Here is a 14,446-nt window from a genome sequence, read left to right on the forward strand (position 1 = left end):
ACCGGCCCGTATCTTTGTGGCGTGTGCAGCACTGCAGAACCCATCACTTGCCCCCCCCCCCTCTCTGCGCCCCCCTTCCCCCTCCATGTCTGCCCCGAACCCCTCCAGAAACCGATGATCGGAGTTGGCGAGGTATTTCTATTAGCCAACAGACCCAACAGCCGACCTGTATGACCTCACCCACGAGGTCACTGTTGTGGCTGTCTTTTGCCTCCCCTTCCCTCCCTCTCGCCTCTACAGGGCTCTTATATGATGTGCCACACTGAAGGTATATTGACAATCGTACTGCGAATCGACGGGAGGCAATTATGAGGCTTTCTTTCGATGATCGCGAGCGATAAAGAGTGCCATTATATAATAGAGTGAGCAACACGAAAGCAACCAGCATGACCCAAAACGGTAAGGTCAAAAGTGAAATCCGTCGAAAAATTTTCCTTGCGGGCGGTAGAAAATGGCAGAACGTCTAGCAATCCCCGGATCGGTGAAACAAGTAGTCCAATGAGAAAGCTCCAGTAGCCCCCCGTACACAAAATTTTTATTCTGAGATTTCTTCTTCTCCTCCTCTTCTTCTTCTATTATTCCTCTTCCTCTGCAGAAAGCAGCGAAACTACACCTCTCCCTCCTTGTTGCATCTCTACACAAAGGGTCTAGGAGGCTGCTGATGCTACGGTAGAGAGATTACCTCTGACAAACAGTCCCCGAGAGGACCTTTTCCCCTCCCCCCACACAATCCACCGCTATGCCCCAATCCACCGAGGAGGTTGCGCTCCCCTCCAGCCCTCTGGCTGGAGGCGCCGTGGCCTACAACCAGATCAGCAAGGAATTGCAACCGCTTCCCCCTATGGAAGCTCACAATGGAGCCGTGATTGCTCCCGCATCCTCCCCTACCCGTGACAGCAACGGGAGGATGATGTCCCTTGAGCTCGAGGACGGCACAGTCTACCAGGGCTACAGCTTTGGTGCTGAGAAGAGCGTTGCTGGTGAATTGGTCTTCCAGACCGGTATGGTAGGATATCCTGAGTCGGTCACCGATCCTTCCTACCGGGGCCAAATCCTGGTCATCACCTTCCCCCTCGTCGGCAACTATGGTGTTCCGTCCCGGGAGACCATGGATGAGCTTCTGAAGACTCTGCCCAAGCACTTTGAATCCACCGAGATTCATGTCGCAGCTCTGGTGGTTGCTACCTACGCCGGAGAAGATTACTCCCACTTCCTGGCTCAGTCATCGCTTGGGCAATGGCTGAAGGAACAGGGAGTCCCTGCCATGCACGGTGTTGACACTCGTGCTCTCACAAAGCGCATTCGCCAGAAGGGTAGCATGCTTGGTCGTATGTTGCTTCAGAAGTCCGAATTCGTGGACAGCGCTACCGCAGTGCCTACGGAGAAGGATAGCTGGCGACCTTTCTTCGAGGAGACGGAGTGGGTTGATCCCAACAAGAAGAACCTTGTTGCTGAGGGTGAGTCGCTCTGCCATCTTGTTCTTAAGCAGGAATCATTTATATTGACGGTGGTGAAATAGTCTCCATCAAGGAGCCTAAGCTCTTCTCTCCTCCCGAGAATGTTGCGCTCAAGCACCCATCCGGTCGCCCAGTCCGCGTCCTCTGCTTGGACGTCGGTCTCAAGTTCAACCAGCTGCGCTGTTTGCTTGCCCGGGGAGTCGAAGTCCTTGTCGTTCCCTGGGACTACGATTTCCCTACCCTCGCCGGAAAGGACTATGACGGTCTCTTTGTTTCGAACGGTCCTGGTGACCCCGCTACTCTGACTACCACTGTCAACAACCTTGCTAAGACCATGAAGGAGGCCCGGACTCCCGTGTTCGGTATTTGCTTGGGTCATCAGCTGATTGCCCGCTCCGTTGGCTGCCAGACGCAGAAGATGAAGTTCGGTAACCGTGGCCACAACATTCCCTGCACCAGCATGGTCTCCGGAAAGTGCCACATCACCTCTCAGAACCACGGTTATGCCGTGGATTCTACGACCCTTCCTGAGGGCTGGGAGGAGCTTTTTGTCAACGCCAACGATGGTAGCAACGAGGGTATCCGCCATGTTAGCCGTCCCTTCTTCAGTGTTCAGTTCCACCCTGAGAGCACGCCCGGACCTCGGGATACCGAGTTCCTCTTCGACGTTTTCATCAACACCATCAAGGACACGCTCACTTCTCCTGAGGCTCTTACCAAGCCTGTCTCCTTCCCTGGCGGCGCTAAGGAGGACAACATCAAGGCCTCGCCCCGTGTCTCCGTCAAGAAGGTTCTCATCCTGGGTAGTGGTGGTCTAAGCATTGGACAAGCTGGTGAATTCGACTACTCTGGTAGTCAAGCCATCAAAGCTCTGAAGGAAGAGGGTATCTACACCATCTTGATTAACCCCAATATCGCCACCATCCAGACCTCGAAGGGTCTAGCGGACAAGGTCTACTTCCTTCCGGTCAATGCTGACTTCGTGCACAAGGTCATCAAGCACGAGAGACCCGATGCTATCTACGTCACATTTGGCGGCCAGACTGCTTTGCAAGTCGGTATCCAGCTTAAGGATGAGTTTGAGTCTCTTGGTGTCAAGGTTCTTGGTACCCCTATTGACACCATCATCACCACTGAGGATCGTGAGCTTTTTGCTCGCAGCATGGACTCGATCGGCGAGAAGTGCGCCAAGTCTGCCTCTGCCTCCAACCTGGAGGAGGCGCTCAGTGTTGTGGAAGGCATTGGCTTCCCTGTCATCGTCCGTGCTGCCTATGCACTTGGTGGTCTTGGAAGTGGTTTCGCCGACAACATGGAGGAGCTCAAGGAACTTTGCACTAAGGCTTTTGCCGCCAGTCCCCAGGTGCTCATTGAGCGGAGTATGAAGGGTTGGAAGGAAATCGAGTACGAAGTTGTGCGTGATTGCAGAGACAACTGTATCACTGTTTGTAACATGGAGAACTTCGACCCTCTTGGTATCCACACTGGTGACTCGATTGTTGTCGCCCCTTCCCAGACCCTCTCGGACGAGGACTACAACATGCTGCGTACGACCGCAGTCAATGTCATTCGTCATCTCGGTGTTGTTGGTGAATGTAACATTCAGTATGCTCTCAACCCCTTCTCGAAGGAGTACTGCATCATTGAGGTCAACGCTCGTTTGTCGAGATCTTCCGCGCTTGCTTCCAAGGCCACTGGATACCCTCTCGCTTTCATTGCTGCCAAGTTGGGTCTGAACATCCCGCTCAATGAGATCAAGAACTCTGTCACCAAGGTCACCTGCGCTTGCTTCGAGCCTTCCCTCGATTACTGCGTTGTCAAGATCCCTCGCTGGGATCTGAAGAAGTTCACCCGCGTGTCTACCCAGCTCGGATCCTCCATGAAGAGTGTTGGTGAGGTCATGAGTATCGGAAGAACCTTCGAAGAAGCGATTCAGAAGGCTATTCGCTCTGTTGACTTCCACAACATGGGTTTCAATGAGACGAACGCCCTCATGTCCATCAAGGGCGAACTGCAGACTCCTTCTGATCAGCGGTTGTTCGCTATCGCCAACGCGATGGCTGCTGGCTACAGCGTTGATGACATTTGGAAGCTCACTTCAATCGACAAATGGTTCTTGACCAGACTCAAGGGGTTGAGCGACTTCGGAAAGCTTATGACCTCCTACAATGCCACGACTGTTCCCAGACCCCTGATCAAGCGTGCCAAGCAGCTTGGTTTCTCCGATCGTCAACTTGCCCAGTTCTTGAGCTCCAACGAACTTGCTGTTAGACGTATGCGTGTTGAGTCTGGCATCGTGCCGATTGTCAAGCAGATCGATACAGTTGCTGCCGAGTTCCCCTCGTTCACCAATTATCTCTACCTGACGTATAATGCCTCTGAGCACGATGTGAACTTCAACGACAATGGTATTATGGTCCTCGGATCGGGTGTTTACCGCATTGGTTCTTCCGTCGAGTTCGATTGGTGCTCTGTTCGTACCATCCGCACTTTGCGCGAGCAAGGTCACAAGACTGTCATGGTCAACTACAACCCCGAGACCGTCAGTACCGACTATGATGAGGCCGATCGTTTGTACTTTGAGAACATCAACCTGGAGACCGTTCTCGACATCTATCAGTTGGAATCCTCTAGCGGTGTCATCATCTCCATGGGTGGTCAGACCCCCAACAATATCGCCCTGCCTCTCCACCGCTTGAACGTCAAGATTCTTGGTACATCCCCCGAAATGATTGATGGTGCCGAGAACCGCTACAAGTTCTCTCGCATGCTTGACCGTATCGGCGTGGATCAGCCAGCCTGGAAGGAACTCACCAGCATTGACGAGGCCACCGAGTTCTGTAACAAGGTCGGCTACCCTGTGCTTGTGCGCCCGTCCTACGTGCTTTCGGGTGCCGCCATGAACACTGTCTACTCCGAACACGATCTGGCTAGCTACCTGAACCAGGCCGCTGATGTCTCTCGTGAGCACCCTGTTGTCATTACCAAGTACATTGAGAACGCAAAGGAAATTGAGATGGATGCTGTTGCTCGTAACGGTGTCATGGTCGGACACTTCATCTCCGAGCACGTCGAGAACGCTGGTGTCCACTCTGGTGACGCTACCTTGATCCTGCCCCCTCAGGACTTGGATCCCGAGACCGTTCGCCGCATCGAGGAGGCTACTCGCAAGATCGGTAACGCCTTGAATGTCACCGGTCCTTACAACATCCAGTTCATTGCCAAGGACAACGACATCAAGGTCATTGAGTGCAATGTCAGAGCTTCCCGCTCTTTCCCCTTCGTGTCCAAGACCATGGGTGTTGATCTCATCGAAATGGCCACCAAGGCCATGATCGGAGTTCCTTTCGCGGAGTACCCTCCCGTCTCCATCCCCAAGGACTACGTCGGTGTGAAGGTTCCTCAGTTCTCGTTCTCTCGCCTCTCGGGTGCCGATCCTGTTCTGGGTGTTGAGATGGCTTCGACTGGTGAAGTCGCCTCCTTCGGACGTGATAAATATGAAGCTTACCTGAAGGGTCTGATCTCCACCGGGTTCCGTCTTCCCAAGAAGAACATTCTCTTCTCTATCGGTTCTTACAAGGAGAAGATGGAGATGCTCCCATCTATCCGCAAGCTTCACCAGCTGCAGTACAACCTCTTCGCTACCGCTGGTACCGCCGATTTCCTCAAGGAAAATGGCATTCCTGTCAAGTTTCTGGAGATTCTGCCCGGTGAAGAGGAAGACATCAAGTCTGAGTATTCTCTCACTCAGCACTTGGCGAACAACCTCATCGACCTCTACATCAACTTGCCGTCCAACAACCGCTTCAGACGCCCTGCGAACTACATGAGTAAGGGTTACCGCACTCGTCGTATGGCCGTTGACTACCAGACTCCTCTGGTCACCAACGTTAAGAACGCCAAGATCCTGATCGAGGCCATCGCCCGCCACTACGACCTTGCCGTCCGTACTCTGGATTACCAGACTAGCCACCGCACAATCATCCTTCCAGGCTTGATCAATGTCGCTGCTTTCGTTCCTGGTCTCGTCACTCCCGGCTCGGACGATTTTGAGCTCATGACCAAGGCTTCTATCGCCTCCGGCTTCAGCATGGTCCGCGTCATGCCCGTGGGTGTTGATGCGTCGGTCACTGATCCCGCTGCCCTCAAGGTTGTCCAGCAGAACGCCCAGAAGGGTTCTTTCTGTGACTTCAACTTCTCAGTGTCGGCTACCTCGACCAACGCTGACCAGATCGGCCAATTGACTGGAGATGTCGGCTCCCTCTTCATTCCTTTCAACCACCTTTCTGGTAACATCAGCAAGGTCGCTGCTGTGACAAGCCACTTCGCTGCTTGGCCTTCTAGCAAGCCCATCATTACCGATGCTAAGTCTACTGACCTGGCATCCGTGCTGCTCCTGGCTAGTCTCCACAGCCGCAACATCCATGTGATGAACGTGACTTCCAAGGAGGACATTACGTTGATCGCTTTGAGCAAGGAGAAGGGTCTCAAGGTCACTTGCGATGTGTCCATTTTCTGCCTCTTCTTCTCCAAGGATGAGTACCCCGAGTCCTCCTTGCCCTCCGCTGAGGACCAGAAGGCCCTGTGGGAGCACCTGAGCACTATCGATGTCTTCTCTATTGGTAGCATTCCTTTCCAGATGGCCGGCGACAAGGGCTCTCCTGTCGTTGGTGTTGCGGAATCACTGCCCCTGCTGTTCACTGCCGTCGCTGAAGGCCGCCTGACTGTTGAGGACATCATTGCCCGTCTCTACGAGAATCCCAAGAAGATCTTCGAGATCCACGACCAGGCCGACAGCTCGGTTGAGATCGAGATTGACCGCCCTTATCTGTTCCAGAGCCCTCATGGCTGGTCTCCCCTCAATGGCAAGAATGTTCGTGGTGCTGTGCAGCGTGTGACGTTCCAGGGCAAGACTTCTTGTCTCGATGGCGCACTCACTCCTGACGCTCCCAAGGGAATTGACATGTCCACTCATCGGATTGCCCCGGCTTCTCCATCTGTGAAGGCTATGTCTCCCATGGTTCGCGCTCGCCCAGAGAGTTCATTTGACCGCAGACTTTCCATCTCCGGCACCCCTCTGCGCCAGGCCCGTCGGGCTGCCGATCAGGCTGCCGCTCCCGCCGTCGGTGAACTTGGTCCTCCCTTGTACACACCCGTGCCTCAGGTTTCCTCTTCCTTGATGGAGATGCTTTCCCGCTCCCCCTTCAAGCAGAAGCACGTGCTCTCGGTGAACCAGTTCACTCGTGCCGATCTGCACCTGCTCTTCACTGTGGCTCAAGAGATGCGGTTGGGTGTCCAGCGTCAGGGTGTGCTTGATATCCTCAAGGGTCGCCTGTTGACCACGCTGTTCTACGAACCTTCCACTCGAACCTCCGCCTCTTTCGACGCTGCCATGCAGCGCCTTGGTGGAAGAACCATTGCCATCTCCACTGAGCACTCTTCTACCAAGAAGGGCGAGACTCTGCAGGACACTCTTCGCACTCTTGCTTGCTATGGAGACGCCGTTGTTCTGCGTCACCCTGATGCTAACAGCACCGAGATCGCTGCCAAATTCTCTCCCGTTCCCGTCATCAACGGTGGAAACGGCAGTGTTGAGCACCCTACTCAGGCCTTCCTGGATCTCTTCACCATCCGCGAGGAGCTCGGTACCGTGGGTGGTCTCACCATCACCTTCACCGGTGATTTGAGATACGGCCGCACTGTCCACTCCCTGCTGAAGCTGCTCCAGTTCTACGACGTGCGTGTGCAGCTCGTTGCCCCCAAGGAGCTTGCTCTGCCCGAGGAAGTCCGTCAGCAGCTCGTGGCTTCTGGCCAGCTTGTTGTGGAGTCTGAGGAATTGACGCCCGAGATTGTCGCCCGCTCTGATGTTCTGTACTCCACTCGTGTTCAGAAGGAGCGTTTCGCCGACCTTGAGCAGTACGAGCGCCTGAAGAACACCTTTGTCATCGACAACGCTCTTCTGAAGCACGCCAAGAGCCACATGGTGGTGATGCACCCCCTGCCTCGCAATGCTGAGATCTCGGAGGAGGTTGATTTCGACCAGCGGGCTTCTTACTTCCGCCAGGTTCGTGTTGCTTCGCCCCCTAACATGTTTGAATCTTCACTGACTTGGATACAGATGAGATATGGCCTTTACTGCCGCATGGCTCTTCTTGCCTTGGTCTTGGCGCCTTAGGTCATTCCGGGGGTACACCAACGGATGTCTGTGTTTCCACAGTTCTGACTGGCGACCTCGATTATCATGTGTTTCCTATTTGTTTTCGCGTTCCGGCATTGGGTTTGCTTTTGAAAAGTTGTTCAATGTCATTACATACACCGCGTAGGCTATTTGCGAGACATATTAGAAATGCTCGCGTGTTAGATTAGATGAATTTTCCTATTTTCCAGTATACGATCCCGTTATGTGTATGGATTGTATTATGTGTGTGGTGTGTTTTGTGTGTGGTGTGTGTTATGTGTGTTATGTGTGTGGGGTGTGTGTGTGTTGCGTTCGTTGCGTTCGGTGCGTTTTTTGCGTTGTGTGTGTTTGGCGTGTTTCTGGCGTGGTTTTCCTATGTTTTTTTTTTTTTTTTGGGGGTCCTGTTCTTTGGATTGTTATTTGGGATTGGAAGGATACTGGGATTTGGGATTTGGGAATTGGGATTTGGGAAAGACACTCGGCGTTGGTGAAAGGATGACCTGGAAGGCCAAATTTGGGCGGGACTGGATTCCCAGCAAACTTTATACCCCTTGACGAACCACTCGGCCACGAACTACAGCTACGATTACAACTACAGCCACTAACTTACTACACTGCGGTCCTTGATGGCCCTGCTGCTTACACTGCAGCAATCAATCTAATATTTTTATTCTTCCACTTGCCTCCGTTTCTCCAATATGACGTCTAGATTCAGTTCTTGGCTAGTTATAGAGATGTCAACTCAGAGCTTTGTTCCTATCGGATTATATGCAACCATCGCAATTACTAGTACAGTAGTAATCGAATACATAAGATGGCTTGGATTGGACCACAGAGTTGCAATACATAAAGGTGCAATTTGATTAGTTCATGCCCTTTACGGACCCCGACGATAAGAGCCGAGGGGTCAATGCGGTAAGCCGTGATGTCCTCCTCCTGTCTTTCTTTCTTACCACAACCCACCCCCTTTTCTCTTGCCATCCAAGGCATCTGACTATGGCTGAATTCACAGCCGCGTCAAATTGTTCTCTCGATGCGGACAATGTATTTGGGCCAGTGGTGACCTTGGCCTGTCGCAATGGCTTCGACTTCACGCTTCTCTTTGAACAGAGCATGCTCGGGATTCTCCCCGCGGCGATCTTCCTGCTTGTCTCTCCACCACGTGTTGGCTACCTCATCAAACAAGATGTGCGAGTGCGGCACAATTCTTTGCGGCTTGTCAAGCTGGTATGATCATCCGGCAGATAAAGGCTCTGAACCTGTTGTTATTTACACCAGGGATAGGTCGCGACCTTGACTTTTGCGATAATCCAACTCATACTCCTTGTGTGCTGGATTCGTCATGCTATACCTACCACCCCAGCTTCAGTGCCTGCAGCTGCAATCAATTTCGTCGTGGCAACGGAGCTCCTTGTGCTGTGCTGGCTAGAAGATGGTCGCTCAGCAAGACCTTCTACGCTTCTCACGGCATATCTTGTCATTACCCTGCTATTCGATATAGCTCAGGTCCGGACTCTATGGCTACGTCGTCCGACAGCGACCCTCCTTCCTGCGATCTTCACTACAAGCATAGGCTCCAAGGTCATGATGCTGCTGCTTGAGAGTCTTGGCAAGCAACGCTTTCTCACTGAGAAATACCGAGATTTACCTCCTGAATCGACCAGTGGGATAATCAATCGGTCGTTGATGTGGTGGCTAAATCGTATGTTTGTCACCGGATCGCGACGCTTGCTTACAATCGATGATATGGATGGTCTGGATCAAAAGTTATGCTCCACGGCTGTCACTAAGAATGCTCAACATGCTTGGGCCAAGCGACGAAGTCCAGCACGGCGTTTTGAGTTTCCATGGAAGATCTGCCAAGCCCTTTGGAAGCCCTTGTTGATGGCTGTCTTTCCACGAGTCTGCCTGATAGGTTTCACCTTTGCCCAGCCTTTCCTGATTGCCTCGCTACTTGACTGGCTTGATAGCGGGCAACATACCGAACAAGGTCACGGCCTGATTGCGGCCACGGTTCTGGTTTACCTAGGCCTTGCCATCTCAACGCTCCATTCCAATCATCTCCTTTACCGTTTCACCACAATGTTCCGAGGGGCGGCGTCTTCGCTGGTGTACGAGCACATGCTCTGCATCCCGGATGGTAGAATCGAAGACCGATCGGCCGCAATGACCCGGATGACCACCGATATCGACCGGATTTCCGCCTGCCTCGTCCAGCTACATGAATGCTGGGCGCGCACCTTCGAGGTTGCGATTGGTATTGCCTTACTCACGCTTCGCCTAGAATGGGTGAGTGTAGTGCCTCTGGTCATCGTTATTGGTAAGTACACCACTGCACCACTGCATCCCGCTTCAAGCGGATGGGATCTCTCATAACTGTGAATCCCAGTCTCTAGCCTTGGCAGCACTTATATATCGAAGAATATCGGACACCGTCAAAAGGAGTGGGTGGATGCGGTGCAGAAGCGCATTGCTGTCATCACTTCAGTACTTACAGAGATTCAGACGGTTAAGCGCATGGGATTAAGCAGGCCCTTGACTCGAATCATCCAGGAGAAACGAGTCAGCGAAACACGGCAGATGTCGTCCTTTCGATGGAACTTTGTCTGGCAAAATATGATCCAAAATATGCCTTGGGCACTAGCACCTGCGCTAACATTTGCAGCTTTTGTTGCGCAAGGCCACTCGCTGGATTTCACAAAGACGTTCACTAGTCTGTCGATAATCACCCTCTTGACTAATCCGGCCGCAAAGCTTCTGAGTGCGATCCCGTCTACGGCATCGTCCCTAGGTTGTTTTGATAGGATCCAAGACTTTCTCCTAATTCCGGCCGATACTGACTCTCGGAAAGATGATCAGAGTGAGAAGATGAGCGACTCCGTTAGTACACAGATGCGGATCAATGCTTCAGAGCAATATTTACTGCGAACGAAGATCCCCTCTAAGATGAGGTCAGCCGTGGTGGATTTTGAGAATGCTGACATTCGTCCAGTACTAGCGTCAAAGGTCTTGCTGAAAGGGATCAACTTCCAAGCCCCAAGGGGAACCTTTTCCACAATTCGCGGCCCGGTAGGGTCGGGAAAAAGCACTCTGCTCCGAGCCATCCTTGGTCAAGCTGTATGCGAAACGGGGTCGATAAAGGTGGCCACTCGCCAAATCGCTTATTGCGCGCAGCGGCCATGGCTGCCGAGCACCACCATACGTAATGCAATATGTGGAATCGTGACAACTGGTACCGAAAGGTCGCAGCCCTTCGACTCCGGATGGTACCAAACTGCGCTTCATGCCTGTGCTCTCGACCAGGACTTGCAATCTCTTCCTGAGGGGGATGGCATGCAAATTAGCAGTGGTTTGGGCACTAGTCTAAGTGGTGGGCAAATGGCTCGCATTGCTCTGGCTCGGGCGGTGTATGCTAAGAAAGACCTTGTTCTCCTGGATGATGTCCTGAGTGCGTTAGACTCGAATACGAAGAGCCTCGTACTCGAACGGCTGTTTGGGAAACAGGGTGTTTTCCGAAGGCTGAATTCCACAGTGATTTTCGTGACCCATGAGAGTAAGTTATTCCGTCACCATATGGTTCGAGACTGCCATGGTAACATATCTCAGCTGGATCGCTTGCTTACGCAGACAAGTCCCTCGTCATTTCCAATGGGTCACTCAAACAGGATGATTGGGATGGTCTCAGCTTGGCTGAACCACTCAGCTCTGAAATGAACATGCTCAGGGCGAGCGGAGAGAAAACCGCAATCTCAACGAGAGATGACGCGGTGCGAATTGCCAAAGACAATCAGCTCAACGATTTGAAGCGGTCGACAGGTGACTATCAAGTCTACAAATATTATCTGCGCTCCATCGGCTGGTCAAAGACTCTGATGTTCCTTCTTTTCGTGACGGTCAATGTTTTCTGTAGTACTTTCGGCCGTATGTTGCTTCTGGGTATACCACAGGGATCTGTCTGCTGATTCTGCTTCTAGAAATATGGCTAGACAGATGGGCGAGTCGTGGGAATGAGCAAAGCTTACTCTACGTCACAGTTTATGTTATGCTGGCAGCATTGAACGTCATAAGCATGGGTGGCTATGTCTGGTGAGATTCGCCGCCCTACACATTGTTTTGGCGTGCTTACCCGAAGATAGGGCAATCCTGATACTCATATCACCATCAACTGCGCGCAAGCTTCACTACGTTGTACTGAAGACTGTCATGGGGTAGGGTCAAGGTCTCGTGCTTGAACACCCGGCGCTAATCTGGCATTAGAGCATCTACGAGTATGCTTGCGACCATGGACAGTGGCTCGATTTTGAATAGGTTCAGCCAGGACATGACATTGATCGAGAGTCAATTACCGGTCGGTCTTATGGTCACGGTCTCGAGTAAGTTGACGTCTTCACGGAAGTGGTGGCCGCAACCTACCAGGAGACGTGGAGAACAGCCACAGACAAAGACAACATGCTGACGATATATGTAGATCTTTTCACTGCGATGGCGGCTGCTGCACTCATTGCAACGGGCTCAAGTTACATGGCTATCACTGTGCCATTTCTCATTATTGCAGTGTTTGTCGTGCAGCATTTTTACCTGAAGACATCCCGACAACTGCGACTCCTTGATTTGGAGAGTCGGAGTCCGTTGTACTCACATTATCTGGATACGATCAACGGCCTCAGTACTATCCAAGCCTTTGGCTGGGAGGAAAGGTATCTGAAGAAGAGCTTTCAGCTGCTGGATATCTCGCAAAGGCCGTACTATCTGCTCTACTGCATTCAAAGGTGGCTCGCCTTGGTGCTAGACCTGATCGTCGCCGCTGAAGCCATTCTCCTTGTGAGTCTAGCTGTCCAATTGAGGGCGTCGACTAGCATTGGACTTCTGGGTGTCTCGCTCAACAATATTCTTTGTATGTTGTCCCTGCGCTTTTGGCTGGTCAGAGGCTGACACATGCCTCGAAGCTTTCAACCAAAGTCTCTCGTCCTTGATTACTGGCTGGACACAGTTGGAGATCTCACTTGGATCTATAGCGCGAATTAAAGACTTTGAGAAGAATATGAAAGCTGAAGAGATACTTGAGGACGACGATGTTCCTGTTACTTGGCCCGACCGTGGCGTGATTGAGTTCAAGGGGGTAACAGCGCAATACAAGTAGGATGCCGTCACTTGCCCACGTCATGGAAGAGTACTTAACGAAGCATCTTTAGTCCCTCGGCTGTTAGCCTCAAAGACGTGTCTTTTCGAGTCCGAGCCGGTCAGAAAGTTGGAATTTGTGGTCGCACAGGAAGGTGAGTTCTCACTTGCACAATACGATCCACGTTCCATGAAGTCGGGTCTAAACATGCTCGAGGACTTCAGCGGCAAAAGCTCCCTTCTCGGAACAATACTAGGCATGCTCGAGATTACCAGCGGCTCCATCATGGTCGACAACGTCGACCTGGCCACTATATCCCGCGAAGCCGTCCGCGAACGACTCGTGACGATTTCGCAAGAGCCCCTCCTCATACTCGGCTGCCCCGTCCGTTTCAACGCCGACCCGACCGGCCTCGTCCCCGACGCCGACATCATTGCCGCATTGGACCGTGTAGGCATCTGGCACGACGTGCTAGATGAACGAGAAGGGGGATTAGACGCCGAGCTTGGCTCAGCAACGCTATCCCGGGGCCAGACCCAGTTGTTCGGTCTGGCCCGTGCGATGCTGAAGCTGCAGCACAGCGATAGCAAGGTTCTGCTGCTGGACGAAGCTACCAGCAACATTGACCCGGAGACGGACGCCCAAGTGCAGGCTCTGCTGCGACAGGAGCCGTTTCGGTCGTGCTCAACCCTTACTGTGGCGCATCGATCGAACACCATTGCGGACTCGGATGTGCTTCTTGTTCTGGAGCAGGGGCGGGTGGTGGAGATGGGAGATCCGAGGGAGCTGGTGAGGAGAGACGGGTTTTACGCGGGGCTCGTTGCAGGGTGCTGATGGGATGTTATGTTGCATGGGGAGGTAGTCTAACTGCTAGTATGTATTCATTTGGTTGTGTCGACTGTATCCTATTCAGGTGTGCTGCAGATGATGGTCGAACACAAGCTCGATGCTGAGTGGTTAGATATCGAGTACGATATTGTGATTGGTGTACAGTTGCACATACATTGAGAACGATATTTATAACAACTTGAAGTTATACTCCAAGCCCATGAACTACTACTAGATGCACAATGAAAACTAGCAACACAAGCCGGCAACGCACCATAGAATCATCCCATCGCAGCGTACAGCAAACCACCTCCATCCTCTGACAGTCAAATCGACACAAGAATAAAGATAACCCCCCACCCCTCCCTTGATGGGAAACAAACCACAAACCCCGTGCTCGGAGAAGCCCTTATCCGCACGTAACCAGGAATGATGATGTTGTTGTTGGCTGATAGATGCATCATGCAGCAGTAGCAGTAGCAGTACTAAGGTAGGTAACTAGCAGTAGGCATCCAACTGCACCGAATGAACCAACACAGACTCAAATCCCCAGAACGTGCAGAAGAAAACCCCCTCCGCCGATCGGCTCACATGCCGTTATCTATTCGGCTGATTGGGCGGTCCCGGGGCGGGCGGGCGGGATCTCCGTCGGAGTCCAAGTCCCTGAAGGAAAGGGTAGTAGTACCTAAGGTACCTACCTACTCTACTACGTTCTTATACTGGCCGCGGTGCAAGGGGGCGCTGATTGGTGTACCGCTCCCACCCCCCTGAATTGGGAAATCTGCAGAACGATGGATACACCCTGTAGGGCGCAGACTTGACGATGTTACCTCAGTCGGAGGTCCTGTGCATTAGACTCTGGTCTGT

At 52.5% G+C, this 14,446-nt stretch overlaps 3 protein-coding genes across 3 annotated transcripts; all 3 read left to right on the forward strand.

Annotated features, from left to right (window-relative positions):
• Positions 1-592: 592 nt before the first annotated feature.
• Positions 593-8,030, forward strand: BP01DRAFT_388562 (bifunctional carbamoylphosphate synthetase/aspartate transcarbamylase). Its single transcript, XM_025577846.1, has 3 exons — positions 593-1,457; positions 1,520-7,518; positions 7,573-8,030. Exons 1-3 carry the CDS (start codon positions 740-742, stop codon positions 7,627-7,629), a joined length of 6,774 nt encoding a protein of 2,257 aa, XP_025435521.1. The 5' UTR covers positions 593-739; the 3' UTR covers positions 7,630-8,030.
• BP01DRAFT_80171 (uncharacterized protein) lies at positions 7,726-8,227 on the forward strand. Its single transcript, XM_025580118.1, has one exon. The coding sequence runs from the start codon at positions 7,821-7,823 to the stop codon at positions 8,121-8,123; it is 303 nt and encodes a 100-aa protein (XP_025435522.1). The 5' UTR covers positions 7,726-7,820; the 3' UTR covers positions 8,124-8,227.
• Positions 8,228-8,718: 491 nt separating this feature from the next.
• On the forward strand, positions 8,719-13,802 carry BP01DRAFT_311182 (putative ATP-binding cassette transporter). The gene is made up of 11 exons (XM_025572442.1): positions 8,719-8,859; positions 8,917-9,952; positions 10,022-11,185; positions 11,239-11,553; positions 11,607-11,718; positions 11,769-11,840; positions 11,890-12,005; positions 12,101-12,526; positions 12,579-12,768; positions 12,825-12,905; positions 12,976-13,802. Exons 1-11 carry the CDS (start codon positions 8,746-8,748, stop codon positions 13,583-13,585), a joined length of 4,236 nt encoding a protein of 1,411 aa, XP_025435523.1. The 5' UTR covers positions 8,719-8,745; the 3' UTR covers positions 13,586-13,802.
• Positions 13,803-14,446: the final 644 nt, after the last annotated feature.

The sequence above is a fragment of the Aspergillus saccharolyticus genome (genome assembly GCF_003184585.1).
Source record: "Aspergillus saccharolyticus JOP 1030-1 unplaced genomic scaffold BP01scaffold_2, whole genome shotgun sequence".
Classification (NCBI taxonomy): domain Eukaryota; kingdom Fungi; phylum Ascomycota; class Eurotiomycetes; order Eurotiales; family Aspergillaceae; genus Aspergillus; species Aspergillus saccharolyticus.